Source organism: Ambystoma mexicanum, chromosome 7p, assembly GCF_040938575.1.
Source record: "Ambystoma mexicanum isolate Mex_15411 chromosome 7p, UKY_AmexF1_1, whole genome shotgun sequence".
NCBI lineage: Eukaryota > Metazoa > Chordata > Amphibia > Caudata > Ambystomatidae > Ambystoma > Ambystoma mexicanum.
Genome location: NC_090939.1, coordinates 949169331 through 949184258, shown reverse-complemented (window position 1 = coordinate 949184258; position 14928 = coordinate 949169331). Strand labels below are relative to the sequence as shown.

Genomic DNA, 14928 nt, shown 5'->3' with positions numbered 1-14928 from the left:
CTTTCGAGAGAGGGGCGCCTGCTACCTTTTTTGTAATTTTGAAAGGAACTTGGGGTTGGTCACCCTGGGTTACCTGGGGGCAACCAGACGTGGACTCCCTGCTCACTGTGCTTAGAGAGGCTCAGCTTCACCTCACTGATGATTCCCAACAAGGCTGAAACACGTGTATGGGGTTGCTGATGGTACTCTTGTTCAGAGAGGAATTGCCATAGCATTTCGGTGCTGGACTGCCCTTGTGGGCGGGACAAAGACTGATATGCAAATGGATATTTCCCATCTGTGAAGGTACAGTGAGCAAAAAGCAATGGCTGCGAACTCTCAATGTGGTTAATAACCACTGAACAGGTTATCATGCCTTGTTCTTTCGAGAGAGGGGCGCCTGCTACCTTTTTTGTAATCTTGGCAAATAGTCACCTAAAATTTGATATATTCTGAAGATTAACTCTGGAAGGTTTCGTTTTTCTAAGCAATGATGACAAATGGCCACATTGCATCACACAACAATCCTGCCAGTACCATAGCCATGCACCAATGTGCGCCCAGCCCACAATGGTGACCCAGTGGCCCCAGAAGCTCAGGGAGGGCCTGTGGAAAATCCAGCATGCTACATGCAAGGGGGCAATACGCTGCCACATGACAGCCACCATGTCAGATGCACATGTCACTGGCAAGGTGTCCATTGCCCTGATATTGTGTAAGGCCACCCTCACACCTTAAACCATGACTAATGCCTGTGCCGCCCCCATGCGGATGACTCTGAATACCCAAAAACACTACAGGATATTGCCTACAACCATACTCACAGCAGGAGCCGTTTGTGCATTGATTGTACCTTCAGCTTCCTGAAGGCACGTTTCTGCTGCCTCAACCATACCAGTGGAGCACTGATGTACGCTCTAGAGAAAGCGAGTAAATTGTGCTTGTGTGTGCCATGCTGCACAATATCTGCTAAAAGGAAATGTTCTGCTTTTCGCCCTTTGAAACACTTGTGTATAGGCGCGTTATAGATTCCATATCATATATCATATCATACCCCCTGATGTGGACATGCCACCCGAAGAGGGTGAGGATGAAGTGCCTGTGGCAAATGCATGCATTGCCAGAGATGATGTGAGGGATGGGAGATCGGCTCACCAGGGCCTGATGGACAATTTCCTCTGACACTTTCACACGGCACAAGCCATGTACCACTGTGCAGGCTATCCCCCCCACCCTCCTCCCACAACCAACTCCCCAGTATGGCCACTCAGGGCAATAAGTGTCTCTGTGTGAGTTATAACTGTGGCCTCTTTTACCCCCTGCTGACCCCCAGCACACCCCTTGCACTGGGCTCTGTATCTGTATCCATACAGTCCCCTATTTTTCTTCTGTACTTATCAGATATTCCCTCTCTGACTAATCATGCACTTGCCACTCGCTGGCTGCACTACCATTTTTCACTGCCTGTATTTATTTATTTATTGCACTTATTATTTATTCGGTTCTCTCCTCTGTTCCGCACTTTCCACTTCTCCTCCTTCCACGCACATTCCCCCTTTTCCCTTTTCCATTCACTTGTGCATTCTTAATGTAACTGGGCCTAGTAAGATTGTTGTTTTGTTCTCCCTCGTTCCCCTCCCTTTGCTTGGTCGTGCTCTGAAACACTTGTGTATGAGTGCGATATAAATAAAATACCATATTATATCAGTGATATTGAGCGCAAACAGCGCTGGGTGTGCTCTGCTGAGACTCTCTGGCACGGGTAAACTCGCTACTGCAATCGCCTTCTGGCTGATGGCATGCCAGATAGCTGTCATCCGCTGCCCTGTGGTGTTACGCTGCTGATTGCCATATAGTTCATCACAGTGGGCAATGACCTCATCGGTGAGGACCACCAGCTCCCCCTCACTAAACTTGGGTTTTCTCAGGCGATTTTCAGACACCTTGCCTCTGGTCCTTTGCTGAGACATTCCGGCTTGTTTCCAGGTCCGGTTGGCTGCAGGAAGTGGAGATATTTGATTGATTGTGTTTTTTTAAATGGCTGCCGCAAAGCTTCCTGTTAGCGGTAGCGCTATTTACACTGAATCTTCGGTGGTAACCTTTATTTTGCCACTGTTTTCCGCCGGGTTGGTAATAGCATTACTGGTGGAGAGTGGGGTGCATGTTCACACCAGTTTGTGATGCAGCGCTAATACTGCCGCACGACACAGCGAAAATGCTATTTCCGCTTGGCGGAAATTGCACCGCATTACCGCCATCCTTGTGATGAGGGCCATTGTGACTTGAAGCGTGCAAACACATACACACCTCCTCTTTGGGTACTTCCGATCGGCCCTGCACACGTCAACGCTGCAGCAACAGCTACTTTGCTCTTCTCCTTCGACTCCCACTAATTTCATACTCCACACATTCTGTTAAGGGCTCTAAGCACCAAAAGACCCTGAAAACAAAAGAATGTGTGCAGAATAAATAGTAATGAGGCACCAGCATAATTCCGACATTGACATGCCTTTCCTTACAACCCTTTAGCAGACTTATAAATGCATTGAAAAGCCCTGATAATGGGAGACTGCAAACAGAGTCTGCTGAATGTTCTCTTATACTGCCATTTTTAATGCTGAAATGAAAATAATTTCTGGAAATTATGAAGGTCTTTAACTAGATTCCTTCATGCACTAAGACGTTTTCAATCACGTTTTTAAAAAATGTACACGGTCGTCAAAACTGAAAAATGTAATTAATTAAATCAAACAAGACATACACATGTTATAATGTGAACTAACACTACAAATGCTGAAATTGGACTGTTATTGTGTGTGTGATGTTTGATATTAATTAATTACAAATTATACAAAGATATTAATTCTAAACATGGCAAAGCTTTTTATGCACGACTATCTACAGTATTATTCAGCTGACAAAGACATTAAGCATGTTATGTAAGTATCCGTAATGCAATCGAGTTTAATAAAAAAAAGTATACATTTACAGCTTGAGCAAGGTTTGTAAATTGTCCAAAAATGCTCTCATGCCCAGTACAAGTTTTCCAGTGCAAAAAAGAGGAGCATTGGCTCTTTCCTAGATGGTCAGCATTCCATCTTCCACAGATTTGCCGTTGAGGCTGACCTTTGTGTTCTTTGTGTTGTCATTTGTTTCCTGGTCATCTACTTCTGAAAACTCCAGCTCGTCGTACCTCTTCCTGTAGAATACCCTTGAGAGCATGGTGATCAGAAACATTTCCATGATGAGCAGCTGCTGGTTCATGTCTAGTTAAAGGAAGAAGATGAATCACAATAAATAAGCAAAGCATCACTTCAAGTCTCAAGCAAGATATTAGCCCTCCACAGTGTGTAGCATTCACAGAGATGCGATTCAATTAAAGTACATACTCACACCACATACAAGCAGGCGCGCACACACTCAGACAATGCCACGAACCGGGCTGAACGTGCTGAGGTATGAAAAGGGCCCAGAATGGAGGGAGTTTATGGAAGTTAAGAGTATGGAATCAAGGGTTCAGGTTAGAGCGTGTCAGTGCAACTAGGATGAAGAAAGGGAAGATAGTGGAGAGAAGGCGGTGGAGATGAAGAAGAGAGGAGCTGGAGAGGTAAGAGGGAGGAGTTGGAAAGGAGAAACAGGGTTGAGGAGTTGGAACAGAACGGAGGGATAGATTAGAGACAGGATTAAAGAGAGGAGAAGAGGAGGTGAAAAAGCGACACAGATGTAGAAGAGGCAGAGACAAGAGACACAAATCTGGAGAAAGAGGAGTGGAGAAGGAGGCAACGAGAAATTGTAGTGAAGGAGGAGAGAGAGAAATGAGTATGTGGCAAGGTACCCTGCACGGTAAGAATGACGGCACTGTGGTAAGTCTTCAAGGGTGTTTATTGTCTCTTAGCAGCAAAGATGATAAGCAGAGAGGAACACTGGACACCCCACCCAGCAGGCAACAAAGTCCCAACTGTCACTCCAGAGTCTACCAACCGTCCTCTATAAGAACACTTTCACACAGCCCCCCGCGTGCACCCCTCACCAACATTCCAGACCGCATGAGACACACGCGAGACTCACACCTAATATACCTAAGATACCACAGAGTGCAAAGGAGATAGTTAAACGAAAGATAAGACTAGAGGAGGACGGAAAAAGACAGAGAGTGGAGAGAAGAAAGAACAAATAGCAGTGGCAAGAAGGTGACAAGGAAAGAGAAAACAATGGATAGCTGTGGGAAGGAAGAAGGGGTGAGAAGGGAAATAGCAGGGGAGTACAGGAGAAAACAAGAGAAGGGAAACCGTGGATTCGGAGAACAGCAAAGACGATTACAAAGGAAAGGAGGGATAAGATGAAACGATACTAGGTGAGGTAGGAGGGAAGAGTGGGAAAAGAGTGAGAGAAAGTTCATCAAGCCTCGAACCTGCGCAGACTCACATTCCATTACAATCAGGGAGCCTGTCTCTACCATGCTAGGGAGGGTTGCCTGTTAGCTCCTTTAGTCCCAGCTCCCTGAAAGTGTCTGATTCCAGACACCCTGCAGATGATCCAAGGCATCAGCGATGGCTGTGCCAGCTAAACTCATCATCCTTGAAGACCAACACAACATTCTGACAAGTTCAGAGACAACTGTGTATGGCCCAATAAAGGCCAAGAAAAGAGGGTGAGATACAATAAATCCTGGAGACTGTATATAACTTTCCCTCCTGGATGGCGAATTGGATGTGGGTAGCTAGGGTGGGAAGGAATGATAACCACAGTCCTAAAAAGAACCGAACAGTATCGTACATATCCTATGATCCAACCGGTGTTCTGAGTTAGCTCTAATTATGTTTTGCCCTTTTCTACAAAATAAAGATCAGTAAACTTGATTTGTCTTTGAATTCTCTGTTGAAGCCTCTGCTGTAACAGTGTGCAATAGTCAATTGAGTATCATTCACATTTGCACTTCAAGGATTCCAAGCAAAATCTCAGACTAATGTTATCAGCTAATGTCATATGTATATTGTTAAAAAATATAAATGATATCTGCTTTCAACCTTGTTTGGTATTCGGAAAGTGTGATTTAATGACAAGGTTTGAGAGTAATACAATTTGAGAGTTTGTCAATGCCCCATTGCCTCCATACCAAGGCGAGCAAAAATTAGTTTAAAATATCCATGTCAATATGACCAAGTAAGAGAGTGGCCATTACTTTGCATAAATATTATGTGTACCTATATGTCACACTGTTGCCCAAGTCCTTAATAAAGAGGCGTGGGCATGGCTCGCGGTAAGATTTTGATGGTGGGGTATTTTGCTCCTTTTATATGAAGTGTGGGGTAAAGGTTTTTCAGGGAGATAGAAAGTAATTCCCATAACCGATACAGACACTTCTTAGGTGAATAAAACATATTTTAAATATAAAAAACTATTTTTTGTTTTACAAGTAGTAATTTGTGTAAATTATGAGATGTGTTTTAACCTTACCATTCCTCTTAGAATCAGGCAGTAATAATAGTAGAGTTCCTTCCTTTGGCACTACTCTGCTGATATCACTAATGTGAACATTTCCTCGGGTTGTATAGGTGGATGCAGGGGTGGGGTGGCATTGTTTTTTGTTGAAAATACTTTTAGTCCCTATGATTTTTTTTGTTGGGTTATTACCTGTTTTTATAGAGTAGGCGTGGCTGGCATGGCACTTATATGTAAGGCTGGTTGTACTTGCCAGTCAGTAGTAACTTTATTAATCCGTCAGCCATAAAAGTACAGATTCATTAAAAAAATCAACATTAAAACCACATAAATATACATTAAAATGTTCAACCTTTATAATTGATATATAGACATGCATAGCAACAGTGACTCCCTCGTTCTTTGGGCAGCCGCCCCTAGGATGCAGCAATGGGGCTCCTAGAGGATCTACTAAGGACATATTAGTAAGGTGAGTCACCCATTGTTGCAAAAACAAGAAAGGGAAAAGTGCCTGTGGTCACGATGTGGGGTTAAAACACCTAAGTAAAAGCCTATAAAACAATGCTGATGTAGTTTGCGGAAGGAACCTCATCCCATGCTGGGGCACCCTCAGGGGTTTTGCTTGTTCATGTAGTGTAGATAAACTGCGAATAGCTTATTTTATGTTATGTTATTGGGCATTTGTAGCACATTTGACCATTGGTATTATCTCAACGTGCTGTGGGTTGAAGCCCTCGGGGACCGTAGTCCAGTTCAGTGGGAAAATAGGGTGGTAAGTGGTGCGTGTGCACTCAGTATGTGGGCAGCTAGGCTGGAATTTTGTGGTGGGTAGCTGCATTCTAATGCTAGGAGTGGTGTGGAGGTTGTGTGAGACCAGTAGTATGTGAGCAGCTAGGCTGAATTGTCTTGGGTTACCTGCATTTTAGCTGAGGGGATGTTTGTATATGAGATTATGTGTGCAGCTAGGCTGATCTTTTCGTGGGGTATAGCTGCGTTCTAAAGATTGTTGAGGGGTGCTTGGTGGTGTGTAATTATGTGTGAGGGTAGGCCAAGGTTAATCATGTGGGATAGGCACATTATAATTGTTTTTTGGTTCAGAGGAGAGAGTCAGCATATTGGTAGATATGTGTGAGTATATGTGCAGTTGGGCGAGGTCCCCTGTTCCTCATTATCTTCATGTGCCGACATAACATGTGCTCCATATTATAGAGGTTTGGTGCTTTCGTTCTCCAGGAACTTCTCGGTCTAGTGTGGAGTCAATTCTGTTTTGCCAAGCATGGCGTATCTTTCCTTGGCTTAACAATATCATAACTGTTGAGTTTGGCTGTTTCCCAAACCTGCTGTATCAGGTTATTAGCTTCCCTATGCTTTGGAGTGTTGGGTGTTTAGGTCTGGACATGGTGGGGGCAGCGAAGGGTAGTGGCCATTCTAGTGGTAACAGTCCTGGTGCTTTACTGGGCCAAGCAATTGCAGATCTACAGTCCACCATCCCTGTGTCTACTTGAGCGGGCAATTGCCTTTTAGGTTAACACCTTCTCAATGAGCAGTTACATCCAATTATGTTCTGTCGGAATTACGAGTACTTCGTAGATATGTGGTTGGGTACTCAATGAACCTGAAAAGTCCAGCGTCAAAAACCAGGCTGTGCTGTTAGTGCTGTGCCTGTCTGACATTTTTAGGTGCAGCAGATGTTTGAGTATTCCAGGTCTAGTGTAGAGTATTATGTGACAGCTCATCGTTGTCACTTACAAGAGCTTGTCTTGCCAGATTCCTCACCTGAGTTAAGAACATAGTACATTGCCAGTGAAACAAAGCCAGTTCAGTCATAATGTTTGAGCATAGGTTCTAATAGACCCATGGTTCTGAGTCCCTGGTATTAGTTTACAACGATGGTTGAGTATTGCCGGCCTACTTTATGGTTTGACTTGTGAGTAACACTGCATCATTGTCCCTTAAGAGAACTAAACTTGCCAGAGACATCACCTGATACGAGAGCTTAGTTGATACCTGGTAGAAGGCAAAGAGCAAGCCCAATCATAGCTTTAGAGTATAAGTGCTACTAGACACTAGTTTGGAGTCTTGAACATTAATTTCTAGACAAATAAAGGGTAAACCTCATCTGATCTGAGAGAGTAGTGCACACCCAGTAGAAGACAAAGTCCAATCATAGCGTTAGAACATAAGGGCTACTAAGGCCCCTGGTTTGGAGTCCTGGGCATTAATTTCCAGACAAATAAAGGGTAAACACGTTAGCGCTTTGGTGCTACTGGGCATTTATTGCCGAACATGTAAGTCAACAAAGATGGATTGGAACATTGAGTGAAGTATGTTTTTTTCTAATCCGCCATGCCCTGTATGTATAAATGGAGACTGGGCTTACCACTATGTCACTAGAGTGGGTCTTGCATAAATATAAGGCTGCTTTATGGTGTTGCACAGAAAACATCTGAAATAGGGGCTTGAGAAAAAGTGCCCTAATACCACTGTACTGTGCACAAAAGAAGATAAAGTGGGTGATATCTTTTTTAGAATTCTGACAAGAAGGGCACAGATCACAGGAGCTCGTGCGTCATGACAACTGTTGGGCACACAATGGCAAAATGCCTAGGAAAACATTTATGCAGAGGGACTGCGCGTAACTTGGTGAAATATAATATAAGTAATTTTCATACCCGAAGTCCAATTTTATATTCCAGTATTCAGCTCTCAAGTTGGACTGGCAGTAGGCGATGGTTTCCTGATTTTGTAGTACAATATCAGAGCCTTGTATAGAATATACTTCAACAACAAATTTATGTGAAGCGGATTATGCCAAAGAGATCTTCTAGAACCAATTAAATCAATTTGGACCTAACATGTCTGCACCATTTAAGATTGGGCCCTCCAGTTTGTGATAGAAGATCTGTCATTGCCTCTCTGTATTTAGTTAAATGGGGTGAGGTCCACAGCCAAAGCCAGTAGGGGACTGGACACACAGCAATCACATATGTCATTTTCCTCTGGTTCAGCTCTAGACGTAGTGTAGTGTTAGGTGTGCTTGGAGGTAGAGACAAAGATTTTTTTAAGAATTTGTTTTCTATGATCATCATCCTATTACTATTTGAGTATCCCCATAATACTGTGCCAAACGTTGCAGATGCTCTAGCCTGTAGGTTGTAAAGCTGTAGAGAGGAGGAGAAAGCACCTTTCCCATGGTATATGCACATTTCAATATGGCATTAGTATGCCGTTCAAGTGTTAATAGTGCCTTGTCCACCTATCTTGCCCAGCAACTATTACTTGCAAATTGGATCACAAGGTAGTCAAAACACTCCACTTGCTCAATGGTATGTCCATCGATCACTATTTCATTTTGTGGTTGCCTCTTGTATCTCGTGGGGGACTATCATTGTTTTAGTTTTATAATAGTTGATCGATACCCACTGTCAATGCAAACTCCCTGAAAGGCTTTTATCTGCCTGCGCAGTCCGCTTAGGGTCAGGGAAATAAGGACTGTGTTGTCTGCAAAAGGAATTAGCAAAATTCTGTATTTGTCTTTATTGTGCAAGTAGTTGAGAGTTTCAATCAGAATTGATGTGCAGGAGACAAGAGAAGTGAGCAGAGCAATCCCTGTGAGGAACCAGTGGGACAGAGATACAGAATTTACGGTTTTGGCCATAAACATTTATTGATAAAATGAAGTGGGTTGGAAAATGCTTTTCTGTCTCTACACTAAATGGGTTTTCCCTACCTTAAACAAAAATAAGGGTCTGTTGAATATCAGAATGTCCAAAACAAAAATTGTCCCGTGTCCAAAGTACTAGTCTGCCCGTCACATTCTAACAAAATAAACTCTAAGGTGAAAAGGGTAATGTCTTTGGCTTTGCGTGGTTTATAAATGTTCAAAAAGGAAAATGAGTAACTCCAACACAAAAGTTCCAGAAGGATAGAGTTCCTTATTCCAGAGGGTGGTTCCCTTCCCCTGGATTTATCTTCCCTCTGTAGTATATTCAAAGATATCAGTTAATTGAGTTTTCTCCTTACAACACAATGGCACACAAAACAACTTGGCTCTTCGTCTTTATCTTGGGAGGATACCGGGTGTTTTCTCCACCCAGTTTTTCACTCCTCATTTCTTGATCCGCAACACAACTGGCAAACAAAAACGAAAAAACAACTTGGCTGTAAATCTGTATCTCTCTTTATCTTTGTCTTGTTAGGATATGTGGTGTATTTCCTTGTCAGATTGTCATTCCACTTTTCTTGTTTAACAATACAAATAATATGCAAAACTACTTGGCTCTGAGTTTGTATCTTGATAGGATACCTGTGGCACTATCCTACCAGGTTTTCACTCTTCTCTTTGGTTTCACACAGCCTTTTGCTAGTCCTGATACATCTTTCTCAGGACCCCTTTAGGTGATGTATTTCTTATACACTGTTCAGTTTGTCCTTGCTTTCCCACCAGGGCTTTCGCACATGGACACTCTTGCACTTGACTGGTATACTCTCTTGTCAGGTGTCACACTTCGTAGCGCTAGACGCCAGGGCTCCGTCAGATCATCTGACAGGCAAATCCAGAAATTCCAGAAATCACCTGGAGCAGGGTGCAGGCTTGTTAGTCTTCACTACGGTGTCAGGCGTTTCGTTGCACCATTTCTCTCCTGTTGGAGAATGCGGGGGAGATAAAGGAAGCCTGCACCGTAATTAGGACTACAATTCCCATGGTGCCTGTTTCCTGATCAGGTGATCCTCTACGTTCCTACCACACCTTCTCTGTATTCACTTCCGACTGCAAAAGTGACTGGGAATCATCCCTCGCTGCTTCTGTTGAAGTTTCTTCCATTAAGAAGTTCCGTCTGCATTCACTTTTGCAGATTTCCATTTTCATCACAGGGCTGTTTCGTCTTCCTACAAGCTCCACTCACCTGTATCCATACTTTTGGCATTGTCACCCTGGACTGCTGTGCTTGGTGTTGTTTGGTATTTTGTCTGGCCTGCCCGTGTACCAGGACCTTTGTCTGCCTTTTGGACTGCTCTGCCTTTCCCTTTGATCATAACGCAGCCCGCCCATGTACCAGGACCTTCGTCTGCCTTTTGGACTGCTTTGCCTTACGCTTGCTGCTAACACAGCCCACTCTACACTGCAGGTACGCTGTTTTCGTTATTGCCTGACACTCACATACTCTATTACTTTTACGAATGCATTCCAACCAACAGTGCCTGCATTTCTCCTCTTCCGTAAAGTAGAGGGTGAGTTACTTATTGTTCCTTGGGGTACCACTATCCTGATTGATAAACCTCTGTAACCCTTACCTTTGGTCTTTGTTCCTGATGCCTCCTATTGGGATCCACCAGTGCTCCTTCCTATAACGCCTAACCTAAGTACTGGAACTCGCTAACTTTGGAAGTGCATAATGACGCTGCGCTGAAAATTGCACCAACCCGTATCTAGATGCGCTCCTCGTGCCGCCTGGGAATATTGTCCTTACTAACCATTCCCTTTTGTTGTTTTACACCTGTCGTTGTTTCCATAAAGAGAATCCAGTACCTTTGATGGTAAGACTCCATTTCTTTCTACTGCGTTAACACCGTGAGTTATGTAGACAGGTTACAACAGTGCTTTGTATTGTAGATAGGAAGTCCATTCTGGGATTCCCTTTAGACGGTCTAGGGGAGGACACATCAGGTATTGCATAGAAAAGTCTATTTTTAGTTTTCTGTAAACATCAGTCGATTTGTTACTTACATTCTGCCATTTCTTTGCAGCTGGTTTCATGGCGGTGTGGTCTCCCTGCTCTTTTGAGTGATCGGGTCCTTTTTACTGTTTATTCAGTTGAGGGTCATATCATTAAAAAGGTCTTTTCCCTCACAGAGAGGAGGCTGGGGTAGGAGGCTCCAACCCGAGCTCTACAATCAAATCCCAGTACATGGTTTCGGTCTCTGGCAGTCTCCTCCGGTGAGTAACACCAGGACTTTGTTAAATAAATACACTTGTAACTTTGTCTTTGCCTGATGTGTTTCCCTACCAGTACTTTCTTATGTAAACACACTTGTAATTACCTGGTATACTCTCCTGCCAGGACTTTCCTAAATGCACCTACTTGCAACTGCCTGGTATACTCCCCTGCCAGGGCTTTCTTAAACACACTTGCAACTGCCTGGTATACTCTCCTGCCAGGGCTTTCTTAAACGCACATACTTGCAGCTTTTCTTTGCCTGGTCTTTCTCGTGTGGGGTCGGCACACACTTCGTAACGTAATATCTTCCTGTGTTTGCTTTATCTAATATTGTGTCTGCATGGTACACTATCCTCCCAGGGACTTTCTTAATTGTGTATTGCATACACTCACAGATTTGAACGTCTCTTACTTTTTTTCTGTTTTTGCCATTCGACAAAATGATCCCTGGCACCTGGCATCTTCTCTTTCCAGCACTTTATTTGCTTCCTAATGTTTATTTGCATGTGGCATGGCTGACAGTACGCCCGGTGCCCCTGCTTACCTTTCAGGGACTTACCCGCTCTTGCTGGCGTACTTCCTTCTTCCTGCGACAAGCCGGTGGCAGTCGCTCGTCATCTCTCCCCATCTCGCCACCTTTGTTCCTCGGCTTCTCTGTCTCTTGTGGTTCATGCTGGGTTCTTCTACACTGTGTAAGGCTTCGGTAAACGCTTGCACTTAACGCCTGTGAAAGCCCAGGAGCCATGCATTGGCTTCTGGTGTTCCGAAGTGTGTTCACTCTCGCGGATGCCCTTCCTCTTCTGCCTCCTTGAGCCGGGTGGATCCAGAGCACTCTCTGCAGCCCACTGGCTTTTGGCTCAAACCGAGAGAAGCAGCTTTCTCCTTCCAGCGGCACGCCCAGTCAGCTGTGGCTGCTGTTTAAATTTCCCATTTACAGGTGTGCGTGCACAATAACTAGAGGCATCCTGTACTCTTGGACTTTTCCACTCTGCATTACTCAGCTCATCAACCTTGTCCCAGTATCCTTTTAGTTATGGGAATGGTAGTCCAGTCTTGATGCTTTACATACAAAGCCTGGGTAAGTGTTCTTTATGGGAAAGTCAGCTCTGAATGACTTGCAGGTATAGTCTGAAAAGGTTTTTTCATGAGACTTCCATATAGATCTTGAGAAAAGGTCTTCTGTATTTTTCCTGGATGGATGAGGGGAGGTGTAACAATATGCCATTAAGGCATTGGGTATGGATGGAGTATCTTAAAGAGAGGAAGTGGAATACCATGCCTTGTCTAATGGTGCCCTGCTACTCCCACGGAGGTTGTCTTCCCCCATGTGATCCTCCCTCATATAGCCTCCCTCAGGGTCAGGATCAAGTAGTGGTTTCTGTCTCCTGCCCACATGAGGAGAGATCATCGACGGGAAAGAAGTAGTGACACCATCGGATTCATCACAGTGCTTTACAAGACGGCAATGAGCTGGAATACACGTTGCCACTTTAACTTCTTTAGTGAATAGACTGCTTGATCATATTGACAACTTTAGTGTGATAGCATTGCAGGAGACCTGACTCACTGAACCTTTAATCATGGATGGGCGTAACATCCTTCCTTCTGTAGCCATGCAGGGCCCTAGGGGTCGACCAAAGGGGGCCTTGCATTGGGAGTCAGAAAACTGTTGGGTTTGGTAGTAATTCCTTGTGTCTCCCGTAATATTTTTATTGGTAGAGTATTACTCCCTTGGGAACCCGCTGAGGTTAGAGAAATGATAATTAATAAGATCTATGATTTTCCTTTGCCATGATGCTGTAATCAACGAAGTGGAAGAGCACATCTAGGCCATTTGCCTGTTATTATCTGCAGGGACTTTAATTCAAGGGTACCACAAGATCTTGGTTGGAGGGAGCAGGAGAGGGATTTTTCATTGTCATCTACATTGGGAGACAGGCTTGGCAAAACTTGTACAGAGGGGTTAAATTGGGTGAATTTGCTTTATATGGCTGGGTTCAGTATGGATCCATTGGATGCTCCCCCAATATACTAGAATCGGTCCTCATTATAATTCATGTAGCATTATCGATTACATCTTTTTTGTTAATGCATCACTATTGTTTTCTGACGTGCATTTTTCAACGTCAGGAGAGTGATCACTTTCCAATCATTGCTAGTTTGTACTTGAAGAGTAACCCTCTGAGTTTATCTCCAACTGGATTGTTGCAGGTTAATTCGCAACTAAACCGTTTGTCCTGGAGTGATTTTAACATTGCGACTGCATCCTTGTTGGTTACTACTATTCTTGGAGATTTTATCCTGGCTAGCCAGTAGATTGATGGTCTGCCGCCAACTGAGGCCATTCACAATATTATTGCTAACTACGGAAAAATGCGTAAAAAACATTATGGTTAGTACGCCAGCCAAACACGATGTCCGTTTGCGTGTTGGGATTGGCCATGACAAATTACATTGTCACGGCTTTGATAAGTTTATCAAGGCAAAGAAAAGGGCTATGCGTAAAGATTTACGGAGGCTGGCAGAGGTGCAATTGCATGTGGCTGGGTTGGCCCTTGGGGCTAAGGACATTAAAAACGCTTACCGTAAATGATTGAAACGGCATAAGCATCAAGTCCAGTGTGCCCAATGGCAGGACTTAGTACATGCATCCCTTGTTAACGATAACAACAATTTTCGGAAACTTATCAACGGAAATAAATCGGAAGCTAGAGACGATAATGGGGTTTCAGAACAAGAATGCAGCTCCTATGTTGCACTTACATTAGGGGGGGCTGAAATTGGGGCCAGAGTGGCTGAAACTATATCAGCGGCTTGGTCTTTTAACAAAAGCCCCAATGATATTAACAGGCTAATTATGATTAGATGGTATCTGTAACTTGCTACTTCAAACTGACCATGAAGTTTGGGCCAATGCATTATATTGGCTCTTTCATTGGATTGGCGAGACACAGAACATTCCCGCTTCCTGGTGGGATGGAATCATTATCCCCATTCACAAAAAGGGTAGTCACACAGAACCTCATAACTATCAAATGCTGGCTATGCTGGACTGGCTAAGATCTTTGCACAAGTTCTGTTCGAAGAACTTGGAATGTAGGCTGAGAGCTAGAATGTCATTCCGCATAATCATACCCAGTTCCCCAAAGGATTGGATACCACCACTTATGCTCTGGCCGAGCTCACTATTATCCAACAGCGTAGTGTGGAAGCAGAGTGTGTTCGGCGGTGTTGTGGACCTACACTGCTGCTCTGGGAAAGTCTTTCTCCCCTGCCTATTGCTTCAGACGACGCCGCCTTTATAATTCCATAGCCGCTCACGCGGAAGTAGAGTGTGGGAGCAGAGTGTGTTCGGCGGTGTTGTGGACCTACATTGCTGCTCTGGGAAAGTCTTTCTCCCCTGCCTATTGCTTCAGAAGACGCTGCCTCTATAATTACATAGCCGCTCACGCAGAGCGTGAAAGCGGAGTGTACAAGCAGAGTGTGTTCGGTGATGTTCTGGACCTACACTGCTGCTCTGGGAAAGTCTTTCTCCCCTGCCTATTGCTTCAGAAGACGCCGCCTCTAT

At 44.1% G+C, this 14928-nt stretch overlaps 1 protein-coding gene across 1 annotated transcript in view; it reads right to left on the bottom strand.

The window, feature by feature from the left end:
* Window positions 1-2571: 2571 nt before the first annotated feature.
* The window catches only part of LOC138526476 (organic solute transporter subunit alpha-like), a 428149-nt gene continuing 415792 nt past the window's right edge, over window positions 2572-14928 (bottom strand). The window contains exon 8 of the mRNA XM_069637290.1: window positions 2572-3245. Coding sequence (XP_069493391.1) covers window positions 3058-3245 — 188 coding nt within the window. The 3' untranslated portion in view covers window positions 2572-3057. The remainder of the gene's footprint in view (window positions 3246-14928) is intronic.